General features: G+C 39.1%; 1 protein-coding gene across 2 annotated transcripts; it reads left to right on the top strand.

Annotated features, from left to right (window-relative positions):
• The first annotated feature begins 201 nt into the window (after nt 1-201).
• On the top strand, nt 202-9,050 carry LOC117812155 (arachidonate 5-lipoxygenase-like). 2 transcript variants are annotated; one of them, XM_034682777.1, is made up of 14 exons: nt 202-525; nt 2,655-2,853; nt 2,953-3,034; nt 3,106-3,228; nt 4,157-4,263; nt 5,572-5,744; nt 5,899-6,045; nt 6,138-6,341; nt 6,419-6,505; nt 7,099-7,277; nt 7,489-7,586; nt 8,036-8,136; nt 8,309-8,479; nt 8,623-9,050. In XM_034682777.1, exons 1-14 carry the CDS (start codon nt 376-378, stop codon nt 8,800-8,802), a joined length of 2,001 nt encoding a protein of 666 aa, XP_034538668.1. In that variant the 5' UTR covers nt 202-375; the 3' UTR covers nt 8,803-9,050. The 2 variants fall into 2 exon arrangements, with proteins under 2 accessions (XP_034538668.1, XP_034538667.1); XM_034682776.1 differs by having other exon boundaries at nt 7,489-7,610.
• Nucleotides 9,051-12,407: the final 3,357 nt, after the last annotated feature.

The raw sequence follows: 12,407 nt of genomic DNA, 5'->3' as shown, positions 1-12,407 counted from the left end.
TCAACTCCAGGCCATAAGACACCTTTTCGCATGCTCACAATCATGCCTTCAGATCGGAAATCTCCTCTGATAACACACCTCTGAAGGACAGATGCATTGTTTTCTGACCTCCTTTACAACATATGGGAGGAGAGCTGTTGTGGTATGTCTTGCGCCTCCCTCCTCTGTCTGGCTACACATTTTCTCTGTGTTTGTGCAAGAGAAATGGGGAGAAGCGATATCAGTGACAGACAAAAAGAGATTGAAGTTAGAAGGGGAAACGTGTATTAAAATCTTGTGTGGAATCTTTTGATGGTAATAGAGGAACTGTAGCTCTGCAGATTTGGATTCTTCTTGTTTCAGATTTTGGAGTCAATTCAGTCCTGAGTGGCCACCATGCCTTGTTACACAGTGACTGTGTCCACAGGGAGTCAATGGTTCGCAGGTACAGATGATTATATCTACATCACTCTGGTGGGCACGGAGAGATGCAGCGAGAGGACACTGCTGGACAAACCTCTGTACAATGACTTTGAGAGAGGGGCGGTAAGTTGTGTGATAATTCTGAAGAGATGAGAGGATTTTTACTTTAAATGAGAATTGACAGCTGCTCACAGTGCCTGTCTGTTTGCATGTTGACATAAAAGAGGAAGCAGAAGTACCTCTAGTCTGTTATTTAATGAGCATTATTATGGAGAACAAACAAAACGTGTTCCCTTTTTAACTTCTACAGTGACAAACTGTGCTTTAAATGCTAAGAACAGTTATTTATAGTGAAAATCAAGGATATTCAAGCTCAGAAGGTTTTATTACAGCTACTGTCATTTACTTCTCCAATTAAATCTGGTGAGAGGTTCACTGTCCTACATTTTGTTTAAGTCACAAATATTGTCCTTACATGATGAGGTACGAATTAATGTGTTTTATTTTTGTACATAACCACTTTCTTTTTCTAAAGATTATTTTTTGGGGCTTTTTGCCTTTATTTGATTGAACAGCTTGAGAGAGAGATGGCAAATGTTCTCAGACAGTGTAGGGCGACATGCACCAAATCCTGTCGACCAGGAAATCAGTTCATACACGGGGGGCCTGCTCTACCAACTGAGCTAAACCAGGGCCCAAAGTAACATCTTTCTTAGTAATAGTAAGAATTAGAGGCTTTTACGATGTTGAATAAAATTCAGGTGATAGAAATAAACAGAAGACTGATCTACAAAAAAGGGCATTTCTTGTGGGATGAGGTCTTAAAGCTCCTGTGAAGGAGTTTTAACTGATCATAAAACAGGCTGAAATGAATAGTGATGCCTCTTTAAGACCTCCAAAAGCAAACAAGACTTTGTTATATTGTAAATTTCAATGCCTGTAATAATTGCTACAGGGTAGTGTCAAATAAGGTGATTTACATTTTCCATAGCATAGTCACAGGGAGTGATACATTTTACAGTCAAAAAAGAAGGATGGTATTTTTTTATTAGAAAACACTACCAACACATGTACAGGACAAAATCAGTAAAGAGGCCAGATGTGTATCTTACACTCAGTAGGCACTTAAATTCACACAAGCCAGAAGTTCCCTACAGGAGCTTTAAATTCCCCCATTTTCTTAACTTAATAATGAATTTGGTTTAGATCAAGTGGCAACCTCCCATCTTAAAATATGAAGCCAATGCAGGAGTGATAAAAAACTGTAGTTTATTGAGCATCCAATGAAGGCTGGCTACAGAAGCAGGGGAATGGCTTACTTGACTGACAGGCGGGCACACTAACTGTTAGCAAGGAGGCTTAAGGCCCACCTCAATGCCGCCTCTTTGCCTCTTGCCTCTGGGCCGACCTTATAGTTAGGTCTGCTTCACAAACCAATGGTTGACTTCGTATGTTTCCCACCTTTTGTCCCATGCATACCTACAACATTAGTCTGCAAAGGATAGTTTGTTCTGCTTAAAGCTCCTGTGAAGAGTTTTTTTAATGGTTATGAAAAAGACTAAAATTAACATTGAAACCTTTTTATGACCTACAAAAGCAAACAAGACCTTTAGCAAACAGATTTAAAATTTCTCTATTGTAGTTTTTTAATGTATTAAGCTGCAGTAATGAGGGTAGGTGAGGCAATTTATAGCACAGTGATGAAAATCCCTTCTTTTTACTTTCTCCACAACGAACATACATGATAAGTGATTGCTGACTGATATATTTTAGTCAGAAAGCAGCACTTTTACATGTACAGGACAAGATGTGCAAAGATATCAGAGGTATCACTTTGTCCACAGGGAGCGCCAAAATGAACAAACAAACAAATTCACAGCAGGATCTTTAATTAAACACACTTTATTTTGAATTATATAAAATGTAGATCAAACAAGGCCTTGTGTGTTTTTTGTGTAGTGGTTCTTTTTATCTAAATTTCTTTCGCTTTTATGGATTTATTTTTATCCGCATGTATTTCCCCATTGTTTCTTTTTTTTACTAATTAAGAGTCATTTCTTGCACAAGTATAAGACTACATGCACTTTTCATACTGGATATTTGCTGTGAAATTCATACTCTCACATACATGTGATGACATAACTGATTAGTCAATAGATTAATAGTCCTGAAAAATACTACACCAATACTATACAGTTATAATACTGTGGTAAATAACACCTTGTTTTATTTAGCTCTGACTTCATTCCCAGGTGGATTCCTATGACGTGAGGGTCGAGGAGAACCTGGGTGAGATTGTGTTGGTGAAGATAGAGAAGAAGAAGTACTGGGTGCAGGATGACTGGTACTGCAGGTACATCACAGTCAAGACCCCCTCTGGAGACTATATTGAGTTCCCCTGTTTCCGCTGGCTGGTGGACGACAAGGAGGTGGTGCTACGGGATGGAAGAGGTAGAAATCAGACAGCTAACAAATGATCTGTTTTCAAGTGTCAAAGTCCGCACATGCTCTATCTGCTACATCCCTCACTCTGTCTTGTGTCTGTTGTAGCACATCTGCCTATGAATGATAAGATCAGCTTGGTGAAGCAGCACAGACAAAAAGAGCTCGATATGAGGAGGAAAACCTACAGGTCCGTTAATTCTGCAGGGGAGATAAAATGAGGCTGAGGGTGCTTTCTGACAGCTTTGCTCTCTTTTACAGATGGAAGGAGTGGCAGCCAGGCTTTCCAATGAGCATAGATGCAAACAGACACCGGGATTTACCCCGAGACATCCAGTTTGACAGTGAGAAGGGGGTGGACTTTGTTCTGAACTACAGTAAGGCGTACGTGCTCCCTTCAAACAGAAATAGAGTAAAACAGGTTTAAACAGACTGTGAATCGGTGGAAAAACTTCTCTGATGCTATTTTCTGATGTCCGGCTGCAGCCTGATAACATGCCTCTATTTTCTGCACTGAGGACTACCTGGAATAATAGAAGCTTCATTGTGTGTTTATCTCCAGGGAACATTTGCATGACACATTTATGTTGGCTTCTGAGGTTGCACATATACAAGATCACAAATAGATCAAAACATGCTTGCTTGCGTTATGAGACAGCTCTAAATAAAGCTTTATGCAACAAAAAACATGTACACTTGAAATCATGTGTGATGATGACTGAGTTGCTGAAATTGAAGAATTGAGAAAATGATTTGAGTAATTTGCCAAAGGGAACTTCAGAGATGTAGACAGACCTGCTGAATCTTTGTAGACATACACTGTCTGAGTAAACTTTCTTTACAAACCAAATCTTTCTGAAAAAAGTACCTTATATAGAGCAAAGCCTGTAAGTTCAAGCAGGTCCTCCTTAGTCCTCCCAATTTGGCGGTCTATGTAAGCTGCAAGATTTCCAGTCTCTCTGCTCTGCTATTGCCATTGCTGCCATGCATAAGTTCTGCACTCAAATTTTCAGCCTCACCAGCACTCCAGCATCCACCTTCAGGCCCCAATTAGAGGGGGCTTAAGATATAATCTCATCACTCCTCAATTTATACATGAAAAGTTACTCTGTGAGGAGTGATAAGGTTTAGAGCCTAGATGCCAAATATAAACAATAAGTTACCTGGCTCATCTTGATTACAGTATTTAAGTTATATATTGCATGAAAATGCATCAGACAAAGAACAAGTAATATAATTATTTTCTGATGAGTACTAGAATGAGGGATGTTGATAAAAATGATGATGATGATGTTTCTGATATAATTTACAGAATAGAGAACCTGTTCGTGAACCAGTTCATGCACATGTTTCAGTCCTCCTGGAGTGACTTCGGAGACTTTGAGAAAATCTTTGTCAGAATCAAAAACACAATTTCAGGTAAGCTTTACGATAATTTTTTTTGGATATAACGCAATGTTAGGTTGTGCAATACAATTTTATGCTATGCAAGATCACATTACATTAGTTTACGTTACGTTACTTTACATTACTTTACGTTACATTACTTTACTTTACATTAATTTACGTTAAGTTACGTTACTTCATGTTCCATTACTTTACGTTACTTTACGTTACTTTACTTTACGTTACTTAACTTTACTTTATGTTACATTAATTTATGTTAAGTTACGTTACTTCATGTTACTTTACGTTCCATTCCTTTACATACCTTTACTTTACGTAACGTTACATGAATTTACGTTACGTTACTTTACATTACGTTACGTTACGTTAGGTTACGTAACTTTACATTACATTACTTTACGTTATGTTACTTTAGGCTACGTTACTTTATGTTACTTTACGTTACTTCATGTTACTTTACGTTACTTCATGTTACTTTACGTAAAATTACTTTACGTTACTTCATGTTACTTTACGTAACGTTACTTTACATAACTTTACGTTACGTTACTTTACATAACTTTACGTTACGTTACGTTACGTTACTTTACGTTACGTTACGTTACGTTACGTTACGTTACGTCACGTTAAGTTACGTTACGTTACTTTACGTTACGTTACGTTACTTTACGTTACGTTACGTTACGTTACTTTACGTTACTTTACGTTACTTTACGTTACGTTACTTTACGTTACGTTATGTTGCGATACTTTACTTTACGTTACGTTACTTTACATAACGTTACTTTATGTTACGTTTCGTTACTTTAAGGGACATAATTTTAAGAGATATTACTTTACGTTAAGATAAGTTACTTTACTTTATGTAACGTTACATTATGTTACGTTACATTACATTACGTTAGGTTGTGTTGATTTAAGTTAAGTTAAGTTCAGTGAAGTCATGTTGTTAAGTTACATTACTTTACACTAAATTAAGTAAAGTAAAGTAAAGTTAGGGTAAATTAGGTTTTGTTATATTACTTTACGTTACCTCATGTTAGTTAAAGTTAAGTTTAGTCAAGTTAGGTTAAGTTAACATAAGTTGATTAAAGTTTTGTTTTGTTACATTTTTATACGTCGCGTTTTGTTACATTGTTACGTTTCATATGTTGTGTATTGTTATGTTAGGCTGGGTTATGTTGCGTTACATCATTTATTATGTTATGAGATTTCATGATATGTTATCTCATGTTACGTATGTTATTCTAAATGATGCTATGCCATGTTATGCGATATGATTTGATGTCATATTACATATCGTTTTTATGTCTAATCCAGAGTATGTGATGCAACACTGGAAGGAGGACTTTATGTTCGGGTACCAGTTCCTAAATGGTTGCAACCCCGTGGTGATTAGAAAATGCACCAAACTTCCTGACAAGTTTCCCGTCACTCATGAGATGGTTTCTGTCAGTTTGGAGAGAGAGATGACTCTGGAGCAGGAAATAGAGGTAGACATGTAGCCATATCTTGTACAGTTATTTAACTCCAGGGTAAAAATTGTAATGATCAGCCAATAGAACTTAATCTTCCACCTTTAAAACACACTTCTTTCTATAATTCTTCTCCTAAAAATCAATGATTTATCAGTGCTTTGTTTTCCAGGCAGGTAACGTCTACATGGCAGACTATGAGGTGATAGAGGGTATCAGTGCTAACACCACAGACCCGTGCACACTGCAGTACCTAGCAGCTCCAATCTGTCTGCTGTACAAGAACATTCAGAACAAGATCCTGCCCATCGCCATACAGGTAATATGAATTACACAGTTAGGAAAGCATGTTCCTTTATCCCACAGTGTAACCCTTTTAACCCCATAAACTGCTTGTTGTGTCTTCACCAGCTTGGTCAGACTCCAGGTGAAGACACTCCAATCTTCCTGCCCACTGACAGTCAGCATGACTGGCTGCTGGCTAAGATCTGGGTACGCTCGGCTGACTTCCAGCACCACCAGACTATCACACACCTGCTCAGGACTCACCTGATGACTGAGGTTTTTGCTATTGCCATGTACAGACAGCTGCCTGCTGTTCACCCTGTATACAAGGTAAAACTCACGGCTGCCTATTAATAGATTGTGGACCTGATGACTGATGTTTGACTTGTTGATGTTTCTTTTCTCAGCTTCTTATCCCACACATTCGTTTCACCATCGCTATCAACACCAAGGCCAGAGAGCAGCTCATCTGTGAATGTGGCATCTTTGACAAGGTGAGTATGCTGATGCACTGAAGAAGAAAACAGAGGGAGAGTGAGGAGAGAAGAAGATGTGATGACTGGGCCTGTTAAAATTTAATTAGAGACATATAAAATAGTCAAAAAGGTAGGAAAAGAAAAGGAAAAAATAAATGCCTACAAAGGCAGCACTGACCTGCTAATCAAATGTTTATTCTGCCCAAATAACTTTCACTGTGGTCACATTATGACTAACTTGACTTGATTCTTGTATTTTGGGTTAAAAGATTTAAAAAATTGAGCAAATTTTACCCCAAAATTCCGCAGAAACAATGTGATGGAAGAGAGAGGAGAGGCCCAAAATGCCTTTTCATTTCCTCTTAACTACATGGAAAGAAAAGTTAGATGCTGAAAAAAGTGACAGCTGTGAGGATGCTGCATATTTTGCATTCTCAGTAAGGCATGGCAAGTTGCAAAGTGAACACAAAATCAACAAAACCCCTCTTCATTTCCTCAAACTAAATTATTTTCAGAGGTGTCAATGAATTCCCCTGCATGCTGAAAAAAATGGATGCAGCAACAATTGGTGAAAAGTATGACAACGCTGCATCTCTTCCCTCCTTCTTAAGGCCAATGCTACAGGTGGAGGCGGTCACGTCCAGCTGATCCAGAAGGCCATGAAGTCTCTGACCTTCAGGTCTCTGTGCTTCCCGGATATGATCAAGTCCCGCGGCGTAGACGAGAAGGACGAGCTGCCAACGTACTTCTACAGAGATGACGGCTACAAGGTGTGGGAAGCCACCAAGAAGTGAGGAGCAGTTCTTTCATTTTAATATTCTAGAGCTCATATGGACAGCCATCATTATTTAAAGTTTGGGGGTTTGATGGAAATAAAAAACAGTCACAAAAAGGATGAACAGGAAGTGTTGGAACATTTCTACCTTAAAAAATGACAGTTACAGCATGTTTTATAATTTTCTCTATATCTGTTATTTGCTGCCCTGATTTCTTTCCTGCAGCTTTGTGTCTGATGTGGTGAACATCTACTACACCAGCGATGAAACGGTGCAGGAAGACGAAGAAATCCAGGCCTTCATTAAAGATGTGTGCAGCTTCGGTATGCAGGACTACGATCACTGTGGTGGGTCCACATCACAGACTTCCTGTTTTATTTTTCCTGCTTTGCAACATCAATCAAATTGCAACATCAAACCCGTCTGCAGTTACTTTTCCATAGGGAGAAGCAGTTCAGCTTCTACAATAATTCAGTGATGTAGTTTTTTTCTGGAGGAGACAGGTGTGACAGTGAACAGGCAGCATTTCAAATTCATATCTGTTCTGCGTCAGAGATGAATGGTTTGAGGTTGATGACAGGAAGCCACAGGAGTCACAGTGATGGTGTCACTACTTGAGCTCTAGTGTTGTAACCCCCTTCCTGCATTTCTACATCACCTATTTTAGTGAAGGGGAAATTACACAATACTTCTTGCCAAATAACAAAAAAGGGGGTTATCAATTAAGATTAAGTCTAACATTTAAAATTTCATGTGCCAACAATATGGACAGAGTTCCCCAAGTCCCTGAAAACACGAGATGAGCTGGCAGAGTATCTGACTGTCGTTGTGTTCACTGCTTCGGCTCAACATGCAGCTGTTAACTTTGGACAGGTGAGTTATGGATGGATGATTATATTTCTATTTTCTTAAACTGTTTTAGAAGTAAAAAAAAAGAAGCTTCTCTCACAGTTATGGATGGTATATTGTGGATAGGTTGACATCTAATATCACAGTTGTAACACAACTTTGATAAATGTGCTGTATCTTAATCTACATTGTGTAGTATGACTGGTGTTCCTGGATCCCAAATGCTCCATCCACCATGCGAAGACCCCCGCCCAACCAGAAGGGCTTGGCAGATGTGAACTTGATAATTGAGAGCCTCCCTGATCGTGGTCGCTCCAGCTGGCACCTGGGGGCTGTCTGGGCCCTCAGCCAGTACCAGGAGAACGAGGTACAGACATCCAAACACCAGCAATCATTTTGTTCTCTGTTACCAGAAAACAATTTCTTCTGTGCAAACTTGGGCTCTTTCCTCTGCTGTCTACATCCTTCCTCGATAATCTCTCTTCTCTCTCTCTCTCTCCTCTCCTGCAGCTGTACCTGGGCATGTATCTTGATGAGCACTTCATAGAGAAGCCGGTGAAGGAGGCCATGGAGAAGTTCAGGAAGCAGCTGGCTGAGATAACCAGTTCCATCAAGAAGAGGAACGATGGGAAGAGGCTGCCTTACTACAACATGTCTCCTGACAAAATCCCAAACAGTGTCGCAGTTTGAGATGTAAAAATCTCTTCTTTAGATAAGGGAGGTTTTCAAGTTTCTGCTTAATATTTTGTGAAACCTTGCTCATAGTATCATACTGGCCAACTATGCCGTTAGAAAACTCTTTAGAACCTGATATTCTGTGTATCTGAATTTTGACATTTTGCAAATGTCTTCTCTACCTTTACATTTTTTGTCATTTCTTATTATTAAAATGTATACTTATGTAACTACAGAACAGAATAACAACAAAATGGTAATTACTCTTTTTTGTGTCTTATTTCACTGAGCCTCCTGGATAATTAATTTTCAGAGAAACAACTCAGAGACTAATGTCATAAACAACAACTCCCTCATGTCAGTTTACACATGAAATTCCTTTTAGAAAAACTCAGATTAAGTGTGTTTACCTTAGTATCTAAAGGATCTTCCTTGGAAAAAGGGCAGACCCCCCCCCCCCCCACACACTTTTCTTTAGAATCTTATCAGAGCGAACAAGAAAGAGGAAGAAGGGCATAGCCAGGGGCATGAACCTGGCCTGCTGCCAAAAAGGGGAACTTTACTGGGATTCCGAGAAGTTTATGGAGTGAGTGGAGTGCAAAGAAGTGACAGATGTTGCAAAATATGTCATGGAGGGACTGATGATAATGGTTTTTCCAGTATCAAATAATATACTTCAGTTATCAGATGAATGAAATGGTGTAAAAAGTGTTATATACACCACTAGGTTTAAGTTTTATAGAAAAATTAAGCAAGATTGATTACAAAGACTCAGATTAAGTGCATTTACCTTACATTTTGATTTTCATGAACTACTTTTATATAAGCATTAATAGCAGTATAACTTTGTCGTTGACTTCTTACATACTTCTACCTCTGTATGGATATTGTGGAGCATTCAGCAACCCTGTTTTGCCCGGGAGCCAGTCAGGGCTTTAACACTGATACATGTGATATTGTTAACCTCCAATCAAGGTAAAGGTTGGTAGGAAAAAAGGGCTTGAACAAAACAAAAGTTTGTGACTTCTCTGGACTTTAGCCCATTTAAGATGAACATAGGCAAAGTGGAAAGCTGTTCAGTGGTCTTATTAAAATGGAATAATCCTTTTGGAAATCATGGACGCTAAGTCCTCTGCTTTATGGAAGAGAGGAACCACCCAGCTTGATATCAGCTCACAGTTCAAAAGAAAGCATCCATTTGAAATTTGCAATAAGTTTGTAACTTGACTGGATATAAATGTGACTTTTTAGAGAGGCCAAGTCTCTCAAAAATAAACATGGGGCGAGGTCCACCACTCGGTGAGAGACTGTGACGAAATAATTCAACAATTCTAGATCAATGTTCCTCCGCATAGATCTGCAAATTATTTGTGGATTAATCACCAATACCCTGAAGATGCAATGTCCATGAAGCTAAGGTGTGCCAGTATCTAATGGATCTTTCCTTGTAAAAGTGGCAGACCGCCCCCCCCCCCCCCCCCCCCCCCCCCCCCCCCTTCTTTAGAATCTTATCAGAGGGAACAAGAAAGAAGAAGAAGGGCATAGCCAGGGGCATGAACCTTGCCTGCTGCCAAAAAGGGGAACTTTGCTGGGGTTCCGAGAAGTTTATGGAGTGAGTGGAGTGCAAAGAAGTGACAGATGTTGCAAAATAGGCCATGACAATGGTTGTTCCAGTATCAGATAATATACTTCAGTTATCAGATGAATGAAATGGTGTAAAAAGTGTTATATGTACCACTAGGTTTTAGTTTTATAGAAAAATGAAGCAAGATTGATTACAAAGACTCAGATTAAGTGCGTTTACCTTACATTTTGATTTTCATGAACTACTTTTATATAAGCATTAATAGCAGTATAACTTTGTCTTTAACTTCTTACAAACTTCTACCTCTGTATGGATATTGTGGAGCATTCAGCAACCCTGTTTTGCTTGGGAGCCAGTCAGGGCTTTAACACTGATACATGTGATATTGTTGTTAACCTCCAATCAAGGTAAAGGTTGGTAGGAAAAAAGGGCTTGAACAAAACAAAAGTTTGTGACTTCTCTGGGCCTTATCCCATTTAAGATGAACATAGGCAAAGTGGAAAGCTGTTCAGTGGTCTTATTAAAATGGAATAATCCTTTTGGAAATCATGGACGCTAAGTCCTCTGCTTTATGGAAGAGAGGAACCACCCAGCTTGATATCAGCTCACAGTTCAAAAGAAAAAAACTATTGGAAATTTGCAATAAGTTTGTAACTTGACTGGATATAAATGTGACTTTTTAGAGAGGCCAAGTCTCTCAAAAATAAACATGGGGCGAGGTCCACCACTCGGTGGGAGACTGTGACGAAATAATTCAACAATTCTAGATCAATGTTCCTCCGCATAGATCTGCAAATAATTTGTGGATTTAACCACCAAAACCTCTGCATAGATCTGCCAATCATTTGTGGATTAATCACCAATACCCTGAAGACGCAATGTCCATTAAGCTAAGGTGTGCCAGTATTTAAAGGATCTTCCTTGGAAAAAGTGAAGATCCCCCCCCACACACTTTTCTTTAGAATCTTATCAGAGCGAACAAGAAAGAAGAAGAAGGGCATAGCCAGGGGCATGAACCTGGCCTGCTGCCAAAAAGGGGAACTTTGCTGGGGTTCCGAGAAGTTTATGGAGTGAGTGGAGTGCAAAGAAGTGACAGATGTTGCAAAATGTGTCATGGAGGGACTGATGATAATGGTTTTTCCAGTATCAAATAATATACTTCAGTTATCAGATGAATGAAATGGTGTAAAAAGTGTTATATGTACCACTAGGTTTAAGTTTTATAGAAAAATGAAGCAAGATTGATTACAAAGACTCAGATTAAGTCCGTTTACCTTACATTTTGATTTTCATGAACTACTCTTATATAAGCATTAATAGCAGTATAACTATGTCGTTGACTTCTTACATACTTCTACCTCTGTATGGATATTGTGGAGCATTCAGCAACCGTGTTTTGCCCGGGAGCCAGTCAGGGCTTTAACACTGATACATGTGATATTGTTGTTAACCTCCAATCAAGGTAAAGGTTGGTAGGAAAAAAGGGCTTGAACAAAACAAAAAAATAATATTTACATCTGTGCGTGCATGCGTGCGTGTGTATGTATATGTGTGTGTGTGTGTGTGTGTGTGTGTGTGTGTGTGTGTGTGTGTGTGTGTGTGTGTGTGTGTGTGTGTGTGTGTGTGTGTGTCATTGTCAGTGCTGGTATGGCTGTTAGGCTTAACATAAGCATTGCTATACTCCCATATACACAAAGGCATTTACAATGGCCGTGAGCGCAAAACACCCTGAGAAATCCACTGCTGCCTTCCTCAGACTGCACACTCAGCTCCTCACCGGCAGGGGACTGTATTCATCATCATCATCATGCACACTATGTAGTCTGTCAAAGGCAGCTGATTTATGGATGTGCTGCAGTCCTTTTATTGAAAGATAATTAGAATAACAGAAATATTCAGTCTTCATATTTTGTTACACCATGTTGTATTTTTGTTCAACTCATTCTTTTGGACCTCAGCACCGCATTTGATACTGTCAACCATGACCTTTTAATCAAAAGACTAGAGAAATGGGCTGGTCTCTCTGACCATGTTT

The sequence above is a fragment of the Notolabrus celidotus genome, chromosome 4 (assembly GCF_009762535.1).
Source record: "Notolabrus celidotus isolate fNotCel1 chromosome 4, fNotCel1.pri, whole genome shotgun sequence".
Lineage (NCBI taxonomy): Eukaryota > Metazoa > Chordata > Actinopteri > Labriformes > Labridae > Notolabrus > Notolabrus celidotus.
The sequence above is the reverse complement of the archived record's forward strand: the minus strand, read 5'-3'. Positions and strand labels throughout refer to the sequence as shown.